The following is a 27,992-nucleotide window of genomic DNA, read 5'->3' as shown; positions in this document are numbered from 1 at the left end:
ATGAAAATGTCAATTCTCGTGTATGTGTAAATATGTTTTAATAAATAGTTTAAATAAAGTGAAAATTTCTTCCAATATAAAAGCAAAATCTTTATCAATAGCATGTGAACGATTTAAGTAAGTATATTATGTTTAGATATATAAGGTTCTCAGTAATCGATGTTAACAAATTATCTATTATGTATGGACCCCCAGGAAGTATGTTGAACATGAAATAGGATTTATAAACATATAGATACTTTTCTAAGTTTGATAGCATCTATTTTAGACATTTTAAGGCATATTGCTGTCTTGTTAAGCCTTTCTTCAAAGGTATGTAATTTGTTAATTTGGGTCACTTGCAAATAATGTTTTTAACATCTATAATTAGTGTTTATGTAATTTTAAATATTTGCACATGATTATATTACTACAATGTTATTTTCTTTCATATACAATAATTGTTGCTGCTAGTTTTAATAGTAACTAAAACCCATATTAGCTATTTAAATTTAATAAGATGTGTTAGTTATTTTCTAATATTTTTGTGTGTTTAGCTCTGATAAGCTACAAGTTTTCATTACTTTTGTGTCATCAATTAATGATTTCCAGTTTTATGTTTTTAACTCTCATAAAGAGACTTTTATCTTTCATTTATACTTTGGTGTTTTGGAGGTTTTTCCTAACTTGGATTCTACTTGATATTTATTTCTAGTTATGTCTCATATACATATTTTTTAGTTAATTTCATTATTGACGCCAGCAACACAGCTCCTGCAAAAGCACCATTTTCATTCCTAATTCCCCAGATCCAGATTTTCTACTGAACTATTGAAAGGAATATGGTAGATTGATACACTACAACAACACAAGGACTCAAAAGAACTTGCTGACCAGGCAAGTTTTAGTGTTTTGAGTGCCCCAGGCAAAGCAAATTTTGGTACCCTTTTATAAAAGAATATACAAATGTACTGCAAATTTAAAAAAATATTAAAGAAGGCAAAAAATCAAAATCACACAATAAAGACCTGTGTAAAAATTTATTCATTTTAAAAATAGTGCAATAATTAGTGATTAGTGAATAATAAAATAGTGCAAATTTTGAGTGACAAAGGAGCTAGAGTTGAAAGGAGCTAGCTAGAATTTTCAAAAAAGCCAAAAATTTATGGAAAAAAGACACAAAGTAAATTGTGCAGCAGAAATATTTGAAGAGGAGTACAAAAATCAATATTTTTTGTTATGCTATTGATATTAATAGCAAAAGAAAGTCATTAAAGGATGTAATTAATAAATTAAGGGTTTGTTAAGCACTACAAGACCCATCTTTAGACATAGTATCAAAGGTGCAATTATCGAATATTCTTCCTCATCAACTTTTATCCATCCACTCCTGAGGGTCTTACAATTAGTTCTATCTTTCTCTATCCTATGTGAATCTCATCTACTGTTTGCTCACCATTGTTATTATAACATCTATTGATCCCTTTTGACATCTGCTTGTGATTCTTTTTGTCCCTTTTGCTCTATTCTTCACTCAAACCACAGTGGAATTAAGTGCTCTCAAGAAATTAAAAGAAAATTTCTTTTTTCACACTTAATTGTTAATAACTAAAAAACAAGACTGAATTCTCTGCAGAAAAGAAATTTTCTTTTTATACCTAAGTATAGATTTAACTAAGACAGATAACTGGATTATTCAAAAATCATAAGAAAAACTTTCGCTGGAATAATATTAAAAACTGAGATATAAAGTGAATTGATTAGCAGAAATTTTCAAAGGAAAATATGGTAGATTGGGATACTAAAATATAACAAGGAAATGATACTCAAAAGATAGGGACAGTTGGATTTAAAGCATTGCTTGAACATATCTCATTACAAATAATAATAATAATAGCAATTTGCTCCTATCCAAATGCGATGTTAGTTTCATATGGTGGTATTATTTTTTTTCTTTACTAAATGCTGTAGTTTTGTTTGTTATATGCAGCCATGTATTGCCTTATATTGCCTTGTCATCTCAAACAATAGCTGCCATTACTGTACAGGCTGATCAAGTGGTTTTGGTCTTCTTAGACTTAGAAGGGTCATCATCACTGTTTTTCCACTGCCTTGATTGCTCACTTGTTCCTGGTGGGCAGAAATGGATCCACATTATCAGAAATTATGTATCTGCAAAAAAAGCTATGATTTGTTTATTATCATTGTTAAAACATTTCTGAATCTTAATTAAAGACCCTATATCAGTTAATGTAGTAAAGAAATGCTAAGATTTGATAACTATTACATTTATGGTTTTTAAAAAGTCTTTTTTCTTATATTTATAATATTTTAGCTAATATGCACCAAGGACTTTTATTAGGTTTACAAATGTACTTATGTACCTCCTTTTGAGAACTTTGTATATGTAAATATCCAAATAAATATTTTGTTATATTCCATTATATTCAATAATTTGTTTAGTGTGTTTATTAACTATGTGTTTTTCAGGTTTTTTAATTAAGGATATCCAATTTTATCAATGCGTTTCAACAAGCAGGAACTGGTCACTTTGGCCACACAACCATCTACCAAATTTGAAAAAGAAGGGGTTTTAATCCTGCGTGAAAAACAGGAAGGATTTTTTAGGAAAACAGAAAGTAAGCACTGTTATTTATTGATTTATAGTATAAATTTGCTTTCCAAGAGAAGTCTTCTGACTTCTTTTTGCATTGTATAGAGATCGCTGCTAGAGTACTCAGGAATGTTATGTTACTGTAACATCCAAAGAGATTGCTTTTCATTTCAGTTTGATCTACCACAAACTTTCATTTTAATGTCTTTTCTCTGTGTAAAGAGCGCAAAAGATAGTGTAGTTCAAGGGTGAACTGTAGATTTATTGTCAAAATAAAAAGTTATTCCTAACATCGTCAATAGCTTCCAGTAAGCTTGGATTTGCGATTCGTCACTGATAGCTTACTCAGACATGTACTCTTTTGAAAAAAAAATTATGTTTACAAAAACATAAATAATATCATGGTATTATAAATTTTATCTTACGTTTCAGTTAGTTTAGAGAGATGGTGTCGTCTGAGGGGCAATTTATTGTTTTACTTCAAAAATCGAGATCCGTGGTCGGAGCCTTTAGGGGTGATTGTACTCGAACAGTGCCAAGTTAGAATAGATCCACCAATGTCAGGTTCAGCTTTTACCATTGAAGGATATTTTCCATTTTATCTGGGTAAGTTTGTCAAAATAGAACATTATACAAGTGAATATTATATTTTATATAAAAAGTTACTTTATAAGAGTCCTTATTACTAAGGAGTAGAGATCGCACATTTAGCAAAGCCTATTTCACGTCTGTTTCAGTTTTTGATGGAGGTCTTAACCAGGCTCTGGCTTCAGTATCGGATGCTGAACGATCGAGTTGGATAGACGCCATCAGACACGCCAGTTACGAGGGAATACGAGCCGAGTTGGGCGCTCTGAGACAGTGTATAGAAAGAAGAAGAAGTCACAAACCAGTAGTTGATCTTCAGACTTGGAGATTGCAACACACACATACGCTTGATGTCACTGAAATACCATTGTGTGAAGTATCCTTTTCATGTGATAATTTACTCTGTGATGGACATGGTAGACCTCCAAATCCTTCTCTAGTCGTAGATGTTTTCATACCTTCTTCCAAATTTTGGGTGCAGTACGGCAGGACCGAAGTTATAGAGGTAAGTTTGTTTAAGTAAACAATAAAACTGACTGTCAAGATAATTTATGTATATTTCAGAGATGTAGTAACCCAATATTTCTTTCAACCGTGAGCTTCCGCGCCTCTGACGGCCTTTCTAGAGACACTAGAGTCAGATTTACCGTTTTCGATGTACGCGAAAGAGTATCTGATACAGCTGTGCCCCTAGGATCTGCTTGTATTCTTCTGAGTGTCATGCAAGATTCAACGAGACTGCGGATACCCGTTTTATCCAGGTCGCAAAGCACAGTAGGATTTTTAACGATCAACGCTTGGTTTTTGGAAGGTGAGGATAAGGGGAGTAGCACTGAACATACGCCATGCAAGAAACCTTTACATAATCCCACACAGGTAAACACATATAAAACTATTTTTTATAGATAGATATAGACAAATATGGAAGTGTTTGTAAATATAGTAAACTAGGAGCCTCTTATGAACTATATATCGATACATTTTGTTTTACTTGCAGGCTTTCGCTCATCGCAGATCCCAATCACTACCTCCAAGACTAGGTGTTAAAATGAAGCTTCCAAATCAGTCTGAATTAAAGTTAATATTTTCGTCGCCATATCTGCAAACTTACCGTTTTCATTCGGGATTAGGAGGGGATATTTGCGTGCATGAATACATGGCTGAGAGTAGAGTGTGTTTTTCTTTACCTCGTCAAGTTCTGTAAGTATTTATAGTAATTTTGTAACGTCATTAACATCCATCAAAAAATGTTGGTCTTTCGTTGAAATAATTAAATTGATCGTAATTGTAATAATAATAAATTATTTTGTCTGAAATAAATAAAATGTCGCGTTTCAGAGATATCTGGATCCAACAAGAAAAAGAACTCCTCCAAGAAGTAGCCGGCATGGGCGAGCTGCGCGAACCGTGGCACTCTAGACAAGTAGAACTATTAGATAGACACTTACATCTCTTACGTCTCTATTCGCAAGCGAGGGAGAACCTACAAGCACACAAGGGAAGCCTCTTCAAAGCCAGTAGCCGCAAGGGGGACAGGAGCTTGGAGTTCGCTCCCGTTAACTTACATTTACAACGAATGTGGGTGCACAACGATACGCTTAACAAGTCCGGATTTTACGATTGGATCACAGTTGGAGCTTTTACGGCGCATTCTCATAAGTCCAAGAACGGGGGATTGATCAAGTAAGTAAAAATTTAGTTTCTTAACTAGATTGGAGACTTCAAAGGGATTTTTTGTCTCGTAGATCTTTCAACACTGTCACCTGAAAGATTTTTTTATACTAGGCATTTATGTTTGTTACTTTCGGATAGGTCTTAGTACCTGCTGTCGAGTCTCTTTTGGGCTCAAAGACTTGCTTCGCCAGATAATTTAACCTCCTCATTAGTGCGAATCAGCGCAGAGCGAATACATTATTCATTCTGCTAGAATAAAATATGTGGGGTTATATCTGTTTTTTCTTTTTATTTTACAATTTAAATATAAAAAATGCAGTCTGATCTATAGTGCGGCATATGCCAGACAGGTTTACAAGTATAGGTGCTTGATTCTTGCAGTTATCTCATTCTTCATTTATCTTCAATACAGGATATAGGATTTAATAACACTTACTTTTCATGCTGTCAATGACGGTATTAGCATATAGCTAGACTTTTTTTGTTAACATCAAGCTAACCTGTCAGCGCGGAGTCTTTGTACAACTGGTCCTTCGAGCCGGATAACTATATGTAGCTGGATAACGTTCCATTTATGTAAGTGAAATCAAAAGGTTAACTTGTAAAGAGTAGATTTGAAGCTAGTTCAAATTGGTCGGGCGGAAAAGGCTTAGCTTAGAAGCTAAGCTAAGATTAGATTTCAAGGAATAAAACAATGTCAATAAATGTTTCCAATGTGAAGAAAGGAACTAAAGTGTCTTGAAGGATTTCCACTGTAATATCTTTGCTAAATAAACAAGTTGCAATTGACAGATAAAACAATAGAAAGGAAAATTAATAATGGTTTTTAGGGATTTGGGCAAAGGGCTTTTTTCTGTCAAACCCTTATTGGCAGTACAAAAACAAGTAATCAGTTAGTAAACTATGTTCTCACAGAAGAAAATCCCCAAATTAACTTTAAATTACGGGGTGACTCTAAATTTATACTTGGGTGTGTATATTCATTATTTTTGTTTTTTTTTAATTTAGATTAGTACAACAGTTAAAAGAATCTCCCATAAAGACTGGTGCGAATTGCCAAATAACAACAAAAATTTCCATGGCGAACGACGCCATACAAGCGATCAAACAGCTGCGAAAAGAAGTAGTGGAAGCCATGAGAAATTTAATGCGGCTAGCAAAAGAAAAACAAACCAACGGCATGTTACCCATATGCGAAGACATGATTAACAAGACGCGGATACTCCTCAGTCTCTGGGACTCAGGTCTGGTCGAAGAGGCGCTGAATTTTATTGAGGAATACAAGTTATTACCGAACGAGGATTCAGGCGTAGGAGATGATGATTCCAGTATGGATAGTTTGGGGAGACCGAACGTTTTATCGCCGTTCAAGAGAATTACCCAACAACTTACGTCGCTAGATCTAAGAAGTCCGGAGTTGGAAGACTTTGCGACTCCCTGTACGCCAATTAATGATGATGATATATGGAAGGTAAGTTTTAAAGACAGTTAATCATTTATGGGTTATTATGAGGGGAATTTTTTTGCAGGTACAAAATCACAGCGATACAAATTGCAATTCTTTGAATTCCAGTGAAGTAGTGAAAAGTCTTTGTTCAAATATGCAAACACCAGACGAAAGCAATTTCGTTCTATTTCCTGAGTGTGAGGATAGTCAAAACGAGGTAAGAGTTTCGTAGCTCAGAATATTTAGTTTTAAAATAATTTCTTGCTTTAAGATGATGAAAAGTTGAAACTAAAAAGGACAAAAATAATAATTAATAAACATATTTCGTTGGGTTATGTTAATATTTATTTAATTAATAAACCCAAAGTACAATTAGATGTAGTATAATTCACTACAACACTTACAATATTTACACTACATTTATAATTTATTAGATATACATTCATCACATACATTATCCATTTTTTTCTCATTTGTATAATGTTTCTTCTTGATAGAAAATCAACAAAATCTACAAAGTCAACTACACAGTGAAGACCCAAGAGACAAGCCCATTTTAGGATGGCATTTGACACCCAAGTGTCAAATGCCATCCTAAAACTCAAAGACAATAAAGTCCCAGGAATCGATGAAAGCTGTTCGGAAATGTATAAAAAAGGTGGTGATCAACTTTTTGCAGCAATCCTTAAACTAATAGAACTTATATGGCAGAATGAATTGGTACCAGAAGAGTAGCTAAAAGGAATAATATGCTCGTTGCATAAAAAGGGTGATCAACTGGAGTGTAAGAACTATACAGGCATTACTCTGTTACCATCTGCTTATAAAATCTTCGGCAATGTATTGTTTGAAAGACTTAACATTTTACAAAGGATATTGTTGGTCAATATCAATGCGGATTTACTGCTGGAAAGTCAACTACACATTAAATTCAAGAACGTAGGCAGATTCTAGAAAAGTCACTAGAATATAACATAGATACACACCATCTCTTCGCCGACTTCAAAGAAGTCTATGACAGTGTGAAAAGAACTGCATTATATAATGCAATGATAGACGTTGGGATCCCACCTAAGTTATTTAGGTTGACCCAACTAACAATGCAAAACGTAAGCTCATGCGTTAGAATTGAAGGAGAAAACTCTACGTTCTTTGACATTAATAATGGTCTAAGAGAGAGGGACGCGCTGGCGTGTCTGCTCTTTAATATTGCCTTGAAAAAGGCAATCAGACAATTAAATATTAGAATGAATGGAACTATTTTTAATAGTTATAGTGGGCAGAAGTATGAGAGACATGATGCAGTCTTTTACAAGGCTTGCGGACGTGGCAAGCCAATTATAACTTGTGGTAAACGAGGAAAAAACCAAATATATGTTGGTTTCTAACATCCCCTGAAATATCCAACAGAGAATTCAAATTAACAACCATACCTTTGAGCAAGTCGAAGAATTCACATAGCTCGGATCGCTAGTAAACGCAACAAACACGACAAGGGACGAAATAAAAAGATAGCAATAGCAAACAGAACTGTTCACGGCCTCTAGAAACATTTAAAAAATAAAAATATAAAACTTGCAGTAAATCTCAATATATACAAGACCTTAATAACACCAGTTTTGATATATGGGGCTAAAACGTGGACCTCATCTCAAAATGATGAAAGACTTCTTGGTATTTTGGAGAGAAAAATTCTTAGAAATACTTTTGGGGCGTAAACGAAAACGGGCTATGGCGTCGAAGATACAACTTCGAACTATATCAGTTATACACCGATCCAGATATTGTGAAATTCGTTAAAGTGCAGAGACTTAGATGGGCTGGACACATTGCTAGGATGTCAGATCACAAATACACGAAGAGATTAACATTTTCAAAACCAGAGGGCACAAGAAGCAGAAGACGACCACAAAGGAGATGGATTGGTGGTGTGGAAGAAGACCTACAGATTCTAAGGGTCAGAAGATGGAGAGAAGTTGCCAGGAATCGGCAGGAGTGCGACTTCTTTGTGAGCAGGCCAAGATCCACAACGGATTGTCGAGCCACTTATGATGATGATGTTTCTTCTAGTTTTATACTTTTTCTCAGATTGACTAGTTTTGTCTTCTTCTTTTTTCGTTCCTTTTCTGTTTTGTATTTTTTTCCGTCTTTTTTATTCACGTATCCAAGTAAAAACCGCGTCTTTCGCCGAAGGAACCTACCTCCATCAACTGGTTTGAGGGACTAGTTCTACCAATGCACGTCTTTAATATGATTCTCTATTTGTAAGTATTACTGGTACAGTCTGACAACGCCGCGATTAATTGTGATCCATCGTGATCCATCTACACCATGTATTATAGTCGTGTAGCTATATTATGTTATTGTTGTGTGTGTGTGTGAGAGAGAGATGGCATTAGACAAAAAATCTTTTTGCCACAGAAAAAAATCTTATTGTTAGATTTGTAAAGTCACAAAGACTAAACTGGCTTGCTCACCTAGAAAGAATGCCAGATAATCGAGCTGTAATAGTAGTCCAGAGATGGAAGCCCCAAGAAAACAGAACAAGAGGAAGGCCCCGTAAAAGATGGATAGACGACGTAGAGAGGAATCTTAAAACCATGAACATCAGGCAGTGGCGAAGGAAAGTATCCGACAGGGCAGAATAGAAGAACATTGTTAAGCAGGCCAAGACTCACAAAGGGTTGTAGCGCCATTAGAAGAAGAAGAAGAAGAAGAAACTATATTATGTTTGTTGATTCATAAGCTCTGTTTGTATTTTTTTGATAGAATAACAGTTTTTTATCTATATTGACTGCCCTGTTGCACTTGATACTCGTATGCAATTGTCTTTTCTTGCTTTTCTCTCTTTCTCTCTCTCTCTCTCTCTCCCAGTTTAAGCATGAAATCAAATCAAGGTTAAGGTCTCCTTTTAAGTCAACTTACGAGTTTTCTGTTACTTGAGGGCTTTCATTTTGGACACCTTGATCCTGTGCAAAGATAATGTTTGCTTTATGTATACTATAATTTATATTGTATTTTCAGAGTTCCTTAGAAACCACAACAGAACTAAATATCATTACAACCGTACCTACTATTAATGTGAATAGCGATAGCGATAGCTCCAACCAACCTCACTCTTTGGAACCAGACACGGGACGTACCTTTCTCGATACCAACATTATGTGCAGTTCTCCTTCGGCCAATTATTATAAACCGACGGACGAACCGGAACCTTGGGACATAACTCAGTTAAATATCGAGGCCAGCGTCATGTGTCTTGTGAGCAAAGTCAAGTTTTTGTGTGGAAGGTGAGTTTATGAATTTCATGAGATTTTTATGTATAAATAATCATACATTGTAAGTTTAAAAGCGATCATAGTTTTTCACTATGCAACCACAGAGTTTATTTGATATTTATTTGATATTTACGGTTATTTCATTGATTCTAAAAAGACTTTTGATAAGTTTACTGCAATTCTCAAGAACGTGACATTGAAGAGAATACTTACTCTAGGAAATGTGTCGAAATAAATACGTATTTTAAAAATAAATGAGACAGGGTTGTGTATGTTTGCCTTGTCGGCCAATATAACCTCTTTCGAAATTCCTATAAAGAACTTTACTTTCTGATGGTCCCTCGTAAAAAGCGCTGCTTTGAATCCATGACGGGGAAAGTGAAAAAGCCCACCAGCATGCAGAAAACGAACGTGTTTACGAGGGATGATCAAAAAGTTCTAGAACTAGTGTTTCAAAACAATTTACAAACAAATATTTCCAAACTATATCATTATTTGATGAATATTATTGATTAATTTCCAGATGTAATAGCCCTGCTGTCAGGTTGAAGCCGAACATGAGGAATATTAAAAAGACCGTTATCGTTGATCAACCTACGAGGGGAAACATCATCGATAAAGAAGCCGAGGCTGTGACAAAGGTTGTGAATAAAATTGTTAAGAACGGTAAGTCGCATAAAATAGTAACAATTTCACTTGAAAAGTACAATATTTGTTTAAGATGATTATTGAATAATTTGTTTTTGTTCTAGTATGTTCTGTTTTAGCATTTTTTAAATAGTTTTTCCGTTCCATCCATCCTAGAATGTTTATGATCTGTCAAAACTTTCTAAAACACTTTAGAACGTCTTTGAACTTTAGAGACTTTGTAATGATTCGTACAACTTATTTGCCCATTTCTGAAACTGTTTACGGCTTTAGAATTTTCGATAGCTTTCGAGAACTGTCTATAACTTTCTAAAAAGTCACTGTTATATTCGAAAGCTGTTTAGAATTGCCTCCAATTTTTATAACACTTTCTGGGGTGTCCTTAAACTTTCTGAAACATCTTAAAGATTTGTATATCGTTAATTTGTTAACAGTTTCTATAAGTTCTAAAACTTTCTAGAATTTTCAAAATATATCTATATAACTTTCTAGAAAAACCTTTAGAAAAGTCAAGAATATAATTTTTTCAGTTTTGTATCTGTTTCTCAAACTGCCAAAAGTAAACAGTTTTACTAGTATTTATTATAGAATAGTTTCTCCAATGTCTAGACTGCGTATAATTTTCTTGGGCTTTCCTAAGTTTTCCAAATATTTTTTAAACTTTCTAAAACTTCCTGGAAGTTTCTAGAACGGTCTAAAAGTTTCTTTACTTTTTTTATAGCTCTTTAGAACTTTCCATTACTTTCTAGGTCTTCCTAGACTATTTAAGATTGTATAAAACTATTAAAAACTGTCTTTAACTAATTGTAAGTTGTAGGCAGCATGTGTATTTCTAAAACTTTCTAGAATTTTCAAAATCTAGATATCAATTAGATTCAAGTTCTAGATGTCTATAACTTTCTAGAAAATTCCGTAATACTTTAGAGCTCCTTAAAAGTGTCTGGTAAAAGTTTCTGCAATGTCTAGATCTGTGTATACTTTTCTAGGACTTTCCTAAGTTTTCCACATATTTTTAGAGCTTTCTAAATCTTTTTGGCGGCATTTAGAACAGTCTAAAAGTTTCTTTACATTTTTCCAGCTATTTAGAACCTTCTATTACTTTCTAGGAGTGGCTAGAATATTTGAGACCTGCCTAAAACTGTTTACATCTTTCTAAAACAAATTATAACGGTCTTAAACACTTTTTAGTGCATCCTTTAACTTTTTAAAACGTTTTAGATATTTCTGTAAGTTGTAGGCAGCTTCTATAATATCTAAAACTTTCTAGAATTTTCCAAACATGTCTAGAACTGTTTAGAAATTACGATAATATTCAAGAAAAATGTCTACAACTTTCTATAACATTCGAGACTTTCTAAACTTTCGAGAACGTTCTTAAAGGTTCTAAAACTTTTAAACTTTGTACAATTGTGTGTCTGTTTTTTGGAACTGCCTACAAATTATCCGAATTTTCGATAGATTTTTTGAAAAAGTACACGTTTTACTAGTTTACTAGACATTAGAGAGAAAACTCAAAAACTTTCTAGACCTCTTTCTAATTTTCTAGAGCGTCCTTATGAATTTTTATTAATTTGTAGAAACTTTTAGAACTTTAAAAGTGTCTATAGGACTCTTAGAATAACTTTATAGAAGGTTTTAAAACGTCCAAAAACTTTTAGAGTTCTCTATAGTAGTCTATACCAACAACAGAGAATCAAAGCCAATCAGTATTGAACGAGGCGTAAGACAGGGCTGTGTACTGTCTCCCACCCTCTTTAACTTGTATTCTGAGAATCTATTTAGGGAAGCTTTAAAAGATCAAAAAGGAATTATCATAGGAGGAGAAATAATTAACAATATACGGTACGCCGACGATACTGTGATTCTAGCTGAAAACATCGACGATCTGCAGGAGCTAATCAATAGAGTTGACATGGAATGCACAAATTGGGGACTGTCGATAAATATCGATAAAACTAAATACATGGTGACCAGTAAAGTGGATATCGGCGCAACCCAACTGATATTAAACCAACAACCGCTGCAGAGAGTTCCGAGATTCAAATACCTTGGATGTTGGATTACCCAAAATCTGAATCCATCCTTCGAAATTTGATGTAGAATTGAACAGGCAAGAAACTCATTTCAAAAATTCAAGCCTCTATTATCCAATAACTCATTAAATTTGGAAATCCGTGAAAAGTTTACAAGATGTTACGTGTGGTCTGTACTTTTGTATGGATGTGAAACTTGGACTTTAAACGCCGATATCATGAATAAAATCGAGGCGTTTGAGATGTGGTTGTATCGAAGGATACTAAAAATTCCATGGACTAGCAGAACCAGAAACGAAGAAGTTCTTCGAAGAATGGGACATCAACGAACTCTATTAAATATTATTAAGAGGCGTAAACTAGAATATCTTGGACATATAATCAGAGGACCAAGATATGAGTTCCTTCGGCTAATTCTTAACGGTAAAATCGAAGGAAAGAAATGGATAGGACGGAAGAAACTCTCTTGGTTGAGGAATTTGCGGCAGTGGACAGGTTTGACAGCGGACCAATTGCTACACGTAGCGCAAGACCGAGATCAGTATAACAATATTATAAGCATGGTAGTCGCCGACGTTCCGTAGGGATATGGCACTCTAAGAAGAAGATAGTAGTCTATGTTCGAGATTTCTAGAAGTTTCTAGAACTGTCTATAAGTTTCTAGAACATTCACGAAATTTCTACAACTTTCTACAGTTTTGTAAAAATTTCTTTTGGTTAGAGTTGTCTGGAAATATCTATAACTCTCTAGAACTTTATAGAACTTGTCGAAACTTTTAACACGTTTATGACAAGACGTTGTGAAAGTTGTTATAATATTTAAGGACTTTCTAGAACATTCCTAAATTTTCTCTAAAACTCTAGATAGATCAAAAACCTTTTCGCAGTTTTTGGAATGGTCTACAACTTTATATAATTTTCTAGCGTTTTAGAGAAGTTCCTACTACTTTCTAAAATGTTAAACAGAAGAAGTTTGGCGCTTTCTGAAACTGTCTAAGAGAACTTTTTGACGCTTTAGAGAACTTTCTACAACTTCCAAAAGTTTCTTCAATGCTCGTGAACTATCTGCGACTTCCTAAAGTGTCCTTAAATTAATTTTCCGTACTAGAGTTGTCTATAAGTTGCTAGAACTTTCTTAAACTTAAAAAAATTTTTTTAGAATGTTCAAGAGCTTTCTAGAACTGCTTAAAAGTGGATATTTCTAATACTAAACATTCTAGAAGTGTGTATAATATTCTGAACTGTCTGCAGTTTCGCAAAATTTATAGAGCGGTTCTTAATATAGCTAAGCTTTTGTAGAGCTTTCTAAAAAAATTTACGGTTTCTAAAATTGTCTTCTACAACTTTCTAGAATTTTCAAAACCTTTCTAGAACCATTTGGAATATTTTGAGACGTTTCTACATTGTTAGAGAACTCTTTCAAACATCCTACAACGTTAGGGCGGTTTCTACAATTAACTACAAGTTTCTTGAATTTCCGACAACATTGTCTGAATTCATTGTAATTCTTACGAGGGCAGTCTGGTGAACAAATTACAGAAGTTTCTTTCTGGAATAAAGATGAGTGCTTAAAATATTTTTACGATTTATATTTTTACGAATAAAGTGGTATATACTTTCTGTCTTCCATAATATAAAGAGCTTCGTATCATGATTGCTCTGTGAAGTAGAAATTTTGTCTAAGAATCTTGACTTTCTTCGAACGAAGAAAGTCAAAAAGTCTTCGTTCGTCCGAACCTGTCTTTGGTTTTACCACAACCTGTTGAGGTCCAATTAAAGTGAAGCATACCAAGTGTGAATGAAGACAAATTTGCGATGACTCGGGCTAATTATTTTATATAACTATTTCTAAATGCTATCATTAATATAACTTTTTTTAATAACCATGATGAATGAGCGTCCCTATAATGTTATATTGGATGTGACTCTACCAATTTTCACTTCATACTAATGTCCCAAGGTACTTTATCACTGCTTTAGCTTATTTTCAATTCCAGGTAACAAATTCACCGACGGTTTAGACATAAACAAAATCAGTGACTGGGTCGCAGAACTAAGACCCAGCATGCGGAAGCTACGCTTAGCCATGGACGGTTTACTGAAGACAGCGCGATTGACGCACTCAGTTTTCAGGGTTCAAGAAAGCCCAAAAGTTGCTCAAAGGTTCTGCAATGTGCGGTACAGAAGGGATGTGTGCTTCTCACAAGCGGTAAGTACGAAGAAATTTTTTATAGAGGAAAAACTTTCATTTCTACATTAATTGGTCAATTTATTGCAAAATAGGTCGGATTGTTCTTGTAGTTGGTATTTTACTCAAATTTCACACACTTTCATTATCGGAGTTAAGATTTGATCCAGGCTCTATGAGGTCAGAATTAATTGCATGCTTAAAAATTATTTGAGAAATTTAATTCTCAAAGTTAGTTGTCCTTTCATCACACACCAGGATTGTGTGAGTTGCTTAAAATGTCATAAAGGTATCCAAAAGGGCTTTAACGTATTTTAAATTATCTCATCTACTTTAAATTTGTGATTAAATAATAGTGGTGATAAGACGCAACCTTGTCGTACTCCTCGTCGGCTTTGTATATCTTCGGATGTTGTGTGCTCTATTTCAATTGTTGCCGTTTATTACCCAATATAGTTCTTAGATAATTCGCAAGTCTTGTTCGTCAATTTCAGTTGTTCTCAGAATTTAGATCATCTTTTGATGGTTAACGCAGTCAAATGCTTTTCGATAATCAATAAAACATGCATATACATCTACATTCATGTCTCTGCATCGTTGTGTTAACACATTTAAGGCAAAAGGAGCTTCTCGTGTTCACCAATCCATTTCGAAATCCAAATTGAGTGTCACTCATTTGAAACTCACACTTCTTGTAAATTCGTGTATGAATGATTCTGAGAAAAGTTTTAAGGACATGAGACATCATGCTTAATATTCGATAGTCATCGCAGTGTGAGGCATTGAATTCTTTTGGTAATGTTACAAATGTTGATTTTAGCCAGTCTGATAGTATTCTAACCAACAGTCTACTGTAATTACGATGCTCGTTATCATCCAGCGCAAAGAACCAATGGATAAACTGTGATGATCTAAATTCCAGGTTTATTGTTAGTTATTTTTTTTTTTCTTTTGTAGTTAACATCCCTGGTTACAGCTCTGATGGCAAAGCTTTGGTGCCATAAACCCGATCCGAATTACGTGACGATGTTGAATGGACTCGGACCTTTGGCGCACTTCGAAGGGCTTCTCAGCTATTACGGTAATGAAATTGACATGTGGGGCGATATGTCAGTTGCTATCGAAGATTTACGAACTGTGCTCTTCATCCTAGGTAAGTTTCAACAGTAATTTATGTATATAATCTAATAATAACTATAGTTCTACGGTCTGTGATGTTTGTTAATATTGTTAATGTTTCAGTGAGGAGCCCTAGTCCATCGACAGAGCCGTATCCCACTCCCAAAGTGACAGGTACGAGAAATTCCCTGGTGGTATCTTTACCAGTGCCAGATTCTCTGCACAGTCTGATACCTTCCCGCCAAACGGTATCTTTCCACGTTACGCCAGTATTTTTTAACATAGGAATTAATGAAATGGCCACCTTAGCGGAAAGTTTGGGTAAGTTTTCGAAAATTTAATATAAGATGAACGCAAATTGTCAGTTTTGATCTAAATATATTGTCCTTTGTAGGTCGACACATACAGAGTACAATTACCCTCTAATATTATTATTTGAATCTACATCTAGTTCCATAACTAATTAAATGAATATATTTTAGGTTCCACAAAGCCGCAAGAACGTTCTAATATCGATAATTTCGAAAGACTAAACGAATACTATTTAAGATACAAGAAATTGAAAATTTTAGACAACGCCCGAAGAATATCTTCCAGCGCCAGTCAATCGAGACCTGTCAGTGCCATTATAGAGGATCTTCGATTATCTGTACATAGTTCCAAGGCCAAAAATGTTGAAATCCTCCATTTAGCAGCACAAATATGTAGACAATTGAATGGTGAGTCAAAATGTTTTATGATAATTTTAAAATTATCTTAATTCGAAAATAGTATGTTATTACAATATATGTAAGTTGAACAGCCATTAGTACAGTGAATTTATATATTGTTAACCCCAAATGTTTAACAAAACGCGCTAGAGTATATATATCTTACGAAACCAATTAAATTTTTGTCGTTAGTGAAAAGAAATATCCACATAAAAGGTAACAAAACCTACCTACCTCGGTAAATAACAATTGGAATTTTTTTTTTAGTTTCTAGAGCTTTCTTGAACATTCCACAATATTTTAAAGCGCTCTACAACTTTCTAGTGATTTCTGGAAACTTTCAGAAATACCTAATGTTTTCTAGACATCAACCTTTAATGACGGAACATTTTTATAAAATATTGGGGAATAATCTAAAAGGTTCTAGATATTTATAAAATATTTCTAGAAATTTCTTACTTTTTCTAAAACTTTCTATAATATTTTGACTGTTTTTAAAAACTTTCTAGAACTATAGAAGCTATATATTTCTAGTATATTTTAGAGCTTTCTACAACGTTCGAACATTTTTATAGAATATTTTGGAACAATCCTAAATTTTCTAGAGATTTCTAAATGATTTCTAGAATTTTCCTAACATTTCTGAAGCTTTCTATAATATTTGGCTGTTGTTAAAAATGTCTACAACTTTCAAGAACTTCTGGGACCTTCTTAAACTTTCTAAAGCTCTTTAGAGCCTTATACAAATTCCTGATAATTTTTAGTACAGTCTACAACTATGGTACTTTTTACTTTTAAACGGTTTTTGGAAGTTTCTAGACCGTTATTTAACTTTCCAAAATATTTTAGAGCTTTCTACAACTTTCTAGAGATTTCTGTAGAAGTATCTAAAACTTTCTAGACATCAAACATTGATGACGACCATCTTTTACTGACTTATCTTTTCTTTATATCACAGAATGACGGTATTAGATTTTTGTTTCGATACAGTGCAGCGACAACCGCTGATACGTATTTCGACCTCCTTAGGTCTCGTCAGAACGGTATAGTCACTGCTCTGACTATATGAGATAGTAGCAATAGTAGAGATAGTAGTATAGAGCAGTGACTATACCGTTCTGACGAGACCTAAGTAGGTCGAAATACGTATCAGCGGTTGTCGCTGCACTGTATCGAAACAAAAATCTAATACCGTCATTCTGTTTTATTATTTACTTCGTTTGAAGTACCAGAAACTGAATTCACTACGAATTTTGACCAGGATGAACGGCTTGTGGAATGCAATTTTAGATTCCCTTGCCGAGTAATTTATCCAGCTGTTTGTTTCGCAAATTTTAGGAAACACAGTGGTTAAGATTTGAATTCGGTTTCGTTAGGCAGAAATCGTTTGATTTCTCTTTTTGTTTTCTTTATATCTTTACAAACTTGTAGAATCATTTAAAACTTTCTCGAGATTTCTTAAACATTTCTAGAATTTTTCCAAACTATTTAAAGCTTCCTATAACATTTTGGCTGTTTTTTTAATGTTTACCACTTTCTAGAACTGTTGGAGCATTTTTAAACCTTCTAAAAAATTAAGAGCTATTTAATATTTTCTAGCGATTTCTAAAACTGTCTGCAATCTACTAGAAATTTCGAGAACTTTGTACAACTGTTAATAGTTTGTTTAGAATTTTCCCGAGTGCTCTCTTGAGTTTACTCCAACTTTCTGGCAATTTTTAGAACGTTCTGTACTTTTAGAACTTTATATTTCCAAAGTTTACAGTTTTTATAACGTTATTAAACTTTCCAGAACGTTTTAGTTCTTTCTGCAACTTTCTAGAGGTTTATAAAAACTTTCAGAGGTATGGAAGACTTTCTATAGAATCAATTCTTGGTAGAGACTATCCTTTAGCTAAGTATTTTTTCTTTATTTCTTTCTAGAACATATTAAAATCATTTAAAGGTTGAAAAAAACTTCTAGAATTTTCATAAATTTATTAAAGCTTTTTTAAGCTTTCTGTAACTTTTTGACTATGTTTATAACTGCCTGTGATTTGCTACAACCATAAAGAGGTTTGTATAACTTTCTTTACAAAGTTCTAGTGCTCTTCTGTTGCAGTAAATTATTATAAAGTTTTCTAGAAATTTCTAGAGAGTCAAACTTTTGTGACATATAGTTTTTATTGAGATATCTCATGTTTGTTTCTTTCTGTTAGAACAATCAAGTGAGTTTTTAGAACTTTTTAGGGCGTTTGTCAACTGTTTACAATGTTTTAACGGTTTCTGGAACCGTCTATCAGTTTCTAGAATTTGAATGAGCTTTCTACTAGAATGTTTATAAATTATTTAAAAGTTTTTAGAGCTTCTTACATCTTTCTAGAAGTTGCTGGAATGTTTTAGAAGTGTCTATAACTGTTTAGGGTGTCAAACCTTTGTGACAACAAACTTTTATTGATTTATCTTGTCTTTATTTCTTTCAGAACTTTCTAGAACTGTCTAGAAGTATCCAGGGTATTTTTAAACTGTCTACAGCCTACTAGAGATTTAGAAAACCTTTTAGAACTGTCTAAAACATTCAGTTAGAGCGTTTATCAATTATTTAATACTTTGTAGAGTCTTCTAGCCAACATCCGGACCGGATAAGGCACTGAAGAAGAAGAGTCTTCTACAACTTTCTAAGGGTTCCTCGAAACTTCTAGAACTGTCTATAACATTCTAGAGGGTCAAACTGTTGCGAGAACCATATTTTATTGAGTTTTCACTTTTTTATTTGATTCTAAAACTTCGAAAACCGACTAGAACTTTTTGGTGATTTTTTTTTAAATGTTTTAACAGTTTCTAGAACTTGTTATAACTTACTAGAAGTTTAGGAAATTTTCTAGATCTATATATAACTTTCTAGAACTGAAAGTTTGTAGAGCTACCTACACTTTGGTTTATAGAAACTTTCAAAATTGACTATAAATTTCTCGAGGGTCAATCCTTTGTGACGACCCTTTTTTATTGACTTTTATTTTATTATTATTACAGGAATAATAATTTTTTACCTTTAGAGTTGTTCTAATAACAATTATGACTTAGATCCATATATAATTTATCCTCTTTATTTAGGTTTAAGATTTACGAGCTGTAAAAGTGCCAAAGACAGAACGGGAATGTCCGTGACATTCGAAGAATGTCAGATCTTAGCTGATGAATACCATTTAGCAGAACACGAATTCCAACGAGTATTAGATTGTTTAAGAAGGTAATTTGTTTGTCTTATTTATTTATTTAAATATTTATTGTCGTTCGTTACAGTATATTTGCCTTTATTTTGCTAATTATGGATTAACTTTGAATATTTGTTATCTTGCATGAGCTCTCTTATTTCTTAATGACAGTTTAAGTATCTTAATGTCGCTGGGGCAGATACTGGGGGCTACAATTGGCTGCCAGGGCCGTATTCCGTGCTTGCAGTTTAGTACAAGAACAATATTATTGAGTGTACACGATTTATTTGTGTGATTAAACATATTTATTTTTTGTTGTAGTGAGGGTTGCCGTAGGGAAAACGCTCTGAAGAATATCGGAATAAAAAAATATGCTTTCAATTCTATCCAGCTCCTGGCATATCCAAAATTCTACAGACCTCCTCCAGGGACGTACGGATCTGCACTAACTTAAGGCACTTGAGTGTCGTAGATAAAAGACACGCTATTCAATGTTATTCATATACATTTTTGTAGTTTATCGGGATATTTCGGACGAAGATGTTTTAGTTTTTTAACTGTTGATTTTATTTAGAACTAACGACAGAAATGCAGTAGATTATGAGATTTTAAACTTTAAATGAAGATGACTCGGCAATAAATTGTAAGAGCTTCCTTTATATTGGTTTATAAAACTTTTTAGAGCTTTCTAGAAGTTTATAAAATGTTTAAGACAATGTCTACAATTATCCACAACTTTCTGAAATATTTATAGACTTCCCACAAATTTTTAGAGAGTTCTACTAATTTTTGTATGTTCCTTGAACTGTCTATAAGTTTCTACATTTTTCTAATAGCAAGTATTCTAGCACTTTATATAATATACTAGAAGTTTCTACAATATTCTAGAGCTGGCTATAACTGTCTACAACCTTCGAAAGCGTTCTTAAGCTTTTTAAAAAAAATTTGAGCTGTCCATAACATTTTGACTATTTCTAGAATCGTCTGCAGTTCTCTCTAACGTCCTTAACATTTCTAAAAATTTCGATTGTTTTTTTTTTTTAACAATTTTCTTTTTGGCAGTTTTGGGTAACTTTGTGTAATTTTCTAGATCTTACTAAAACTGTTTACAACTTTCTAGAAGTTTGTAAAAATTTTCAGAAATGTCCAGAATTATCCAGGCATTTTTAGAATATTATAGACTTTCTAAAAGTTTTTAGAGAACTCTACTACTTTTTGCCTGTTTCTTGAACTGTGTACAAGTTTTTACAATTTTCGAAAGTTTTAACCTTTCGTACCAAAAGTCCTTAACCTATTCCGAAACTTTCTATTGCTTTTTAAAATTCTCTTAGCAGTTTTTGGCAACTTTCTGTAATTTTCGAGATCTTTCAGGAACTGTTTACCTTCCTAGAAATTTATAAAATGTTAGAGAAATGTCTAGAATTCTCCAAAACTTTCTAGAATATTTATAGACCTAAAAGTTTTTAGATTAATCTACTACTTTTTACCTTCTTCTTTTTAATTGTCTACAATTTTCGAAAGGATTTTAATGCTGTCTAATACTTTCTAGAAGTTTCTACAATGTTCTAGAGCTGTATATAACTGTCTACAACTTTCAAGAGCGTTCTTAAAATTTAAAAATTTTTTTAGAACTCCATCATATTCTGACTGTTTCTAGAACCGTCTGCAATTTTCTAGAATGCTTTTCAGCTTCCTAAATGTTTGGGTTGCTTTTTACAATTTTCTTTGTGGCCGTTTTGGGTAATTTTCTGTAATTTTCGAGATCTTTCTAAAACGATTTAAAACTGTAGAAGTTTATAAAGAAATCTTTAGAATTATCTAAAATTTTCCAGAATATTCATAGACGTCCTAGAAGATTTTGGAAAATCCTGATACGTTTTTCTGTTTCTTGAACTGCCAGCAAGTTTTTACAGTTTTTGAGTGTTCTAGTACTATCTATAACGTACCAGAAGTTTCTACAATGGTCTAGAGTTGGATATAACTGTCTACAACTTTCGACAGCGTTCTTAAATTTTCTAAAAAATTTTTGAGCTATCCACAACATTTTGATATTAAGAAAATGATTTAAATGATAGCAACGGAATGATATAATACTTTAAATTAGAGCTTTGTTGTGATAAATATCTCAAATGGTAGAGTAGCTGTGAGATAATCCTCTGGGTGATAAAATTGCCGTGGGATAATGCTCCGAATGGCAATACTACCATAATATAAAGCTTCGATTGCAGGGTTGTTATTAGATAGCATTTTAAATGTTAGTTTCGAATGATATAACGTTTTAAATGACATGATTTCAGTGATAAATGCTTCGAATGGTACAATAGCAATGAAATAATGTTTCGAATAAAAATATTGCCGTAAGATAATGCCCCGATTCTGAAATAATGCTTCAAATGGAAACTCGGCAGTAGGTAACGCTTTAAAATGCAGAATTATAGTTAAATAATGCTTCGAATGCAGTATAATATTGAGGTAATAATTAAAATGCATGATATAATGCTTCTCTTAATAGCATTGCCGTGATAAATGTGTCAAATTGTAAGATAGCCTTGAAATAATGCTTAGAAGGGTAAGATTCTCGTGGAATAATACTTTGAATTGGAATATTGGTACGAGTTAATGCTTCTCTGATGAAAGCAAGGTCGTAAGGATTTACAAATTGCAGAATTAAATGACAGTATTGTAATAAATCTTCCGAATGGTAAAATAGCTATGAAATAATGCTTTAAATGACAATATTGCTGTGAGATAATGCATGGAATAGCAAAACTGTTCTGAAATAATCGTTCTAGTGACAGTATAGCACTGGCATATCGGTTCAGATGATATAGTTGTCGTTAGATAATGCTTCGACTGACGTCATAAAATGCTTTAAATAAGAGGCTTGCGGTAATAAATGCTTAACAAGATACTATTTAGATCGGCAAGTTTGCCGTGAGATAATGCTCCAAATTTCACTTCTGCTCAGAAATAAGACTTCAAATACAAAGTTGTCGTGAGATGATACTTAAAATGTCAGGTTCGACATGACATAACGCTTTAAATGACATTATTCCATTGATAAATTCTTCTATCCGTAAAATAGTCCATAAGATAAGGCTTTAAATTGCGATATTTTCGTGATAAATGCTTAGAATGATAAGATAGCCATGAAATAATTCTTCAAATGACTTAATTGCCGTTAGATAAAGCTTATTGGGAAATAAATTCTAATGAGAAATGGGATGAATTCTAATGAGAAATGTAACAGTGGATAAGAAGGTTGCAAACTTGAAGATCTACAAATTTGAGCACAAAAAACGACAGGAAATTTAAAAAAGTTTGTAGAAAAAAAATTCCAAAATAAATGAGGTTGTAGCAGTTTATTGTTAAATAATAAAAGTCAAATATTTTCAATTTTCAAGAAAAGAAAAGAAATATTCAAGAAAAACTCATATCTTAATAAATAATAAATAATAATACTTAAATAAATAATAATTTAGTAGTTCTCAGTCTATTGCATTTTTGTTAATCAAAATAACTTAATTTTATTTTAACAAACAAATTAATATCTTTGAAAACCTTTTGATATTATATTCTAAGACGTTTTTATATATTGTTGTTGTATATTCTCCTTGTTTAAGAAGTGTATCTGTATATTTTGTACGTTTTTTGATGGAGTAGGTATGGTAAATTTCAATTATTAAGTACCATTAATTGTTAAAAATATTGAAGTACTAGAGCGTAACATCATTGGTTGTTAAAGTGGGACAAAAACGCCACTGTAAGTTGGTACTGGAATTCATAAGAAGCACTATTAGTCATTTTTTGGCACTAAAAATGCCTTCTAGGTGAACCGAACCAAACAAATTCCAAAAATTCAACTGAGATGATAAGGGAAAGATGAAACGTTTTCAGACTAGTTCATAGGTGGTGCTTTTTTATGCGCGGGTGGGCAAACTTCCTAAGACACCGCCTGACACGTGCCGAATAATAGTATGGGAGTTCTATACACTAAAAACTTGCATCCTCATTCGCTATATCACGTCAACTTTGTTACTCTACCTCTACAACGTTGTCTTTGCGTGCTTGTGACATCTCTCTTTCTCTCTTTCTTTTTTTTTTTTTTTTTCCATCGCTCTCGTAATCTCAGCAATCAATCAAGATGGCGCTATTACCAGTAAAATCACTGGTTGTTTAGTATATATGAAGTATTTGCAACGAAGAATAAATGGTAGAGTTGTTTATTAAGCTTAAAAAAACACATAAACAGATGTTTTGATTACATTGAACAGACGTTAAAGAGTTAAAGAGTTTAGAGCTCACAATACTTGTTTATTTGACCGTTCACAGACGACATTTGCAGCGCTGTCAATAAGTATAATATGTATTGGACGTTAACTATGTAAAGATATCATAATTTTGAGGTTAGCGATACAAGTGAGTTTTTTTTTTTTTTTTGATTATCTCAGGAATCAATCGCTTCCAAAATTGAATACGTTCAAATTTATTCAATAATTGAGGGCTTTTATTTGACATTATAAGTCAGCATAGTATAATTGTTCTCATCCAAGATATTGTTACAACTTGTTACATTGCGATCATAAACAAACGGGAAATCCACTTCCTCGGCAATTTTTGCATTATTTTAAGGAGAATTCTATAGCTTTTTCTGTTTTTCTATAGCTTTTCTCAAGTTTTTCGATAGATGAAATCTTGTCACTTGTATAAAAATAACTTTCTGCAAAGGGTAGTCGAGGGTGGCTAATTATATCAACCGAATATATTATTGTTAGTGTTGTGATTTTAAAGGCATTATTTGAATCACAAGTCTTTCAGGTGGACAAACAATTCATGAAAAAGACTATACATATCTTCTTCGTCAGCTAGATGCCAAAATTTGAGATAAAACGAATTGATTTGTTAAAGAAAACCTACTCTTTTGTCAGAAAATTTTACACAATGCGGTTTTGCATTTGTAAAATGAATATTTAAATCTCTAGTGTAAGAACTGTTGAAGCATCCAACCTGCTGTTCTGTTTTGGCTCGTACTAACTTAAATTTATTCCCAAAATTTTGTCACAGAAAAAAGGTTTTTGGCCAAAAGAATAGAAGGGAAAGTGCTAAATGCATTCAGATTATTCTTAAATATTTTCTACTTTCTTAACATAAATGGATACTGCAACAATACTTATTTTTTATCCCTAGACTGAAAACTTTTCATTTTGACCCTGTAAACATTGTTTTATCACTGATGAATGTTTTTATATAACAGCAAAAGCTTTACAACGATGTCTATTTAATAATATATACTTCCTTAATTCAGTATTAGTTGTTGTAATATATCTTTATTCTTTAAACTATTTAATTCTTCCAATGGGCGCATTTTTACAGTTTATTTGACAATATTAACGAATTTTTTTGTTGTATAAAATGTTTTAATTGAGTTTCTTGGAGAGTTGGTACGAGTAAACTATGATTGGGCTGAATGCAAAGGCGGGGATCGATGAATAAGCGTTTATTGAGACACCAAATCCAATCAAGTACTAATTATCCAACTGCCGACTTTTTGCGAATTCCTATACAAAATCGCGGATCTTTATATTTCTTGAAAAACTTCTGACTGGAGTAGGCTGGAACCATGAAAATAGTTACCTAGTTACATTTAAAACTGAGCAATCGTGCCGACTGATAAAGTTGATAACTTTATTCGCTTCTATTGATCCAAATTATCACACCGGCCCGCTATATTAGTCAACAATTTATTTAGATTTAATGTGAATTCATTTGGAAAGGTCATAAGATGACGAAATTGCCATACACTAAAGTTGCTAACACCAGTTGCAACTTGTTTAATTGCAAAGGTCTATCGTAGAAATCGAAAACTTACAAATCTAGTCACATGGTTGATGAAATATTCTCGATTATTTACGTATGGATCATAGATTGTAAAATCAAAAATATTCGAATCGCAGATTCAGGTCATAACGGTTCTCTCCATCTCTAATATTAATGCTGATGTTAGTAATAGAGATGGATAGATCTGTTCTGATATAACGCAATGAATGATCCAATTCACTTTTGAAAGAATTTTACTGGTTGTTTAAAGACTAAAGTGCAATGATTATTTTTCTTGTTATTTAGGATTCGTACCGATATTAATTTGCCAATTAATACAATGATTCGTAAGTCCATGACAAGATTTAATCATACTGAAATTATTAACAATCCAGGAAACTGATTTCGAGGAACATGTCGCCAAATATCTGATATTTTGATCTTTTTTGAGATTCGCTTCTACTGATTCGAATTACAACACAGACTGCTATATTAGACAGCGGTTTTATTAGATTTAACGGGAATTCATTTGAAAAGGTGATGATAATTTGACGACATTGCCCTACATTTAAGTTGCCAACATCACTTGCAACTTGTTTTGTGGAACCCCTCCCAAAATATTTGTCTCGGGAGTCTCTTTAATACTGCAGGTCTACATATTTTGATACTGAATTTTGGCAGGTTTTTTTAGGAATTCAGAAATCTACGATGTATATATGTTCAAATGATTTATGAAATAGGTTTCTCGGTTCGTTACATATGGATCATAGATTGTGAATCAAAAATATTCGAATCCGGTTCAGATCGGATGCGTCCATCTCTAATATGAATATTGATGTTATTGATATTAGAGATGGATAAATCTGTTCGGATATGGATCAATGATCCACTTTTGAAAAAAAATTAATGATTGTTACGATATCAAGTTTTCAGTCGCCAAGGTCGATACATTTTTACAGGCACTGAGGCTGTTTTCATATACCAGCATCAAAGAAATCTTCCGATAAGTTTCTCAGGTATCACTGTATTGCTTTTTTCATCCCCTCATCGTTTGGAAACTGGTTCCATTCACGCTACACGTACGGGAACATCGTCAGTATGGTCCACTAGGTGATTTGGGGACGATATTGCCTTGTCCTTTTTTCATCTTGGAGTTTCAAGGTAATTTAGCCTGACTGCTGTTTTTATAGGCATAGATGCGATACATATGCCCTGGAGGCATTCGCGGGTCGCATCAGCACATTGTTATTTGGTGATTTGAGCTTCTCATGACTCCACCTTGAGGTATTACAGCTGATAATTTCATCAATTGCATTGAATTTCCACTCGTCGATCTCTTAGTTACTGCGCGCTTCTTTAATGCAATATTTTCGTCCAAAACAAAAAGGCTTATTCGTTATGAACGTTGTACATCCATTTTTGTAGAACTCGCTACACCATTTTTTATACATTTTTCATGCGCTTATACTGCAAAGAGTCAAGATTCGTCGCAGAGATTTTAAAACTACTCGTTTTATTGGGATTAATTGTGGAAATCGTGGTAATAGACCGGTGTATAAGTGAAAAAAATATGTCTGAGTAGCAGATAACACTAACTAAGAATTAGCAGTAATTAATATTTCGATAACTAATATATATGTCACTGAAAGAATCCTCAGCTTTAAATCGTGTCACTAAAGACGAAAATATATCATTAGCGCAACTGTCTACAAGATATTCAAAATAATTATTGCCTAAATTTGAAGTGCTAAAGCTACCATAGTAAAGCGTACAGTCAAGACCAAGAAAAAATGAAGTTTTCAATTTTTCTCTATGTTTTAAGACCAAATCAAATTGTTTTTATTGTTTTTTATAATAACGTAAAAATGCGTCCCATTCCTATCGACTAATATAACCTCTTCAAGACTTTTCACGTGCCATTTTAATATAACTTTAGTATTAAGAGGCCATTTTATAAAATATTTTCTATTATAGGAATATTAGTGTTGTTTAGCTAGTGACACAAATTATTTCACTCAGCTCTGCGCAGGTTTAACTCTACACCTTTTTCCTTGGCTTATCTTCGAATAGTAAGTTTTTAATAATTTGAGAAGAGGGCATCAATAACGTGTTAAGTGTCTTAAAAATCGAGTACATTGGCTGTACACTATTAACTATAAAGTCTGATGATTGCCACGAATGCGATAATAATTCATAAAAGGACCGATAGATGGCCTGAAAGGTATATGCCGGATCACTGATCGGACTTCGTATAAAAAAAGAGACAACCTGGGACAGAATAAAATAAAATGTATTTGATTTAACAAACTTTATATATTGGTCCTTCGAGCCGGATAAAACTGCTAATATGCAGTTAAATTTAAAAAAAAAACCCATTTGGTTCAGTGGCACTAAAAGACACCTTTTTTAGAGCATCTTTGTATATCTGAATAAAACATTTTTATTGTTTTTAAACTCGTTTTAAATTTAATTCAAACGCATTTTTGAAACTTAGCTCTTTATTTATGCCCATTTTAGAAATTTGTCCGAAATACCCTTTTATGTACTTACTTACTGTTAGAAAAAAGTATCTAGTTGCATATAAGCATTAAAAAATTATTTTATTTATACTATTTATTTATGTATTTTATGTTCTCTTATTTTTATAGAAATCTTGGACAATCTGTTAAACATGTTAATTCCAAAAATAAAATATTATTTACT

The 27,992-nt window shown here is 32.9% G+C and overlaps 1 protein-coding gene across 1 annotated transcript; it reads left to right on the top strand.

The window, feature by feature from the left end:
• Position 1: 1 nt before the first annotated feature.
• On the top strand, positions 2 to 27,992 carry LOC140444159 (inositol polyphosphate-4-phosphatase type I A). The gene is made up of 17 exons (XM_072535853.1): positions 2 to 117; positions 2,470 to 2,618; positions 3,026 to 3,199; positions 3,331 to 3,686; positions 3,746 to 4,057; positions 4,179 to 4,381; positions 4,520 to 4,864; positions 5,864 to 6,326; positions 6,385 to 6,519; positions 9,327 to 9,592; positions 10,104 to 10,246; positions 14,259 to 14,470; positions 15,407 to 15,602; positions 15,692 to 15,889; positions 16,051 to 16,287; positions 19,372 to 19,507; positions 19,794 to 27,992. The coding sequence occupies exons 2-17, from the start codon at positions 2,501 to 2,503 to the stop codon at positions 19,924 to 19,926; spliced, it is 3,627 nt and encodes a 1,208-aa protein (XP_072391954.1). The 5' UTR covers positions 2 to 117; positions 2,470 to 2,500; the 3' UTR covers positions 19,927 to 27,992.

The sequence above is a fragment of the Diabrotica undecimpunctata genome, chromosome 6 (assembly GCF_040954645.1).
Source record: "Diabrotica undecimpunctata isolate CICGRU chromosome 6, icDiaUnde3, whole genome shotgun sequence".
NCBI classification, from domain to species: Eukaryota; Metazoa; Arthropoda; class Insecta; order Coleoptera; family Chrysomelidae; genus Diabrotica; species Diabrotica undecimpunctata.
Note: the sequence above shows the minus strand (reverse complement) of the source record. Positions and strands in the feature narration are given on the sequence as shown.

Coding starts and splice junctions, on each gene's coding strand:
- LOC140444159 (XM_072535853.1), top strand. CDS start 2,501: ATGCGTTTCAACAAGCAGGAACTGGTCACTTTGGCCACACAACCATCT. Junction 4,865..5,863: donor AAGAACGGGGGATTGATCAA/GTAAGTAAAAAT, acceptor TTTTTAATTTAG/ATTAGTACAACAGTTAAAAG. Junction 9,593..10,103: donor GTCAAGTTTTTGTGTGGAAG/GTGAGTTTATGA, acceptor ATTAATTTCCAG/ATGTAATAGCCCTGCTGTCA.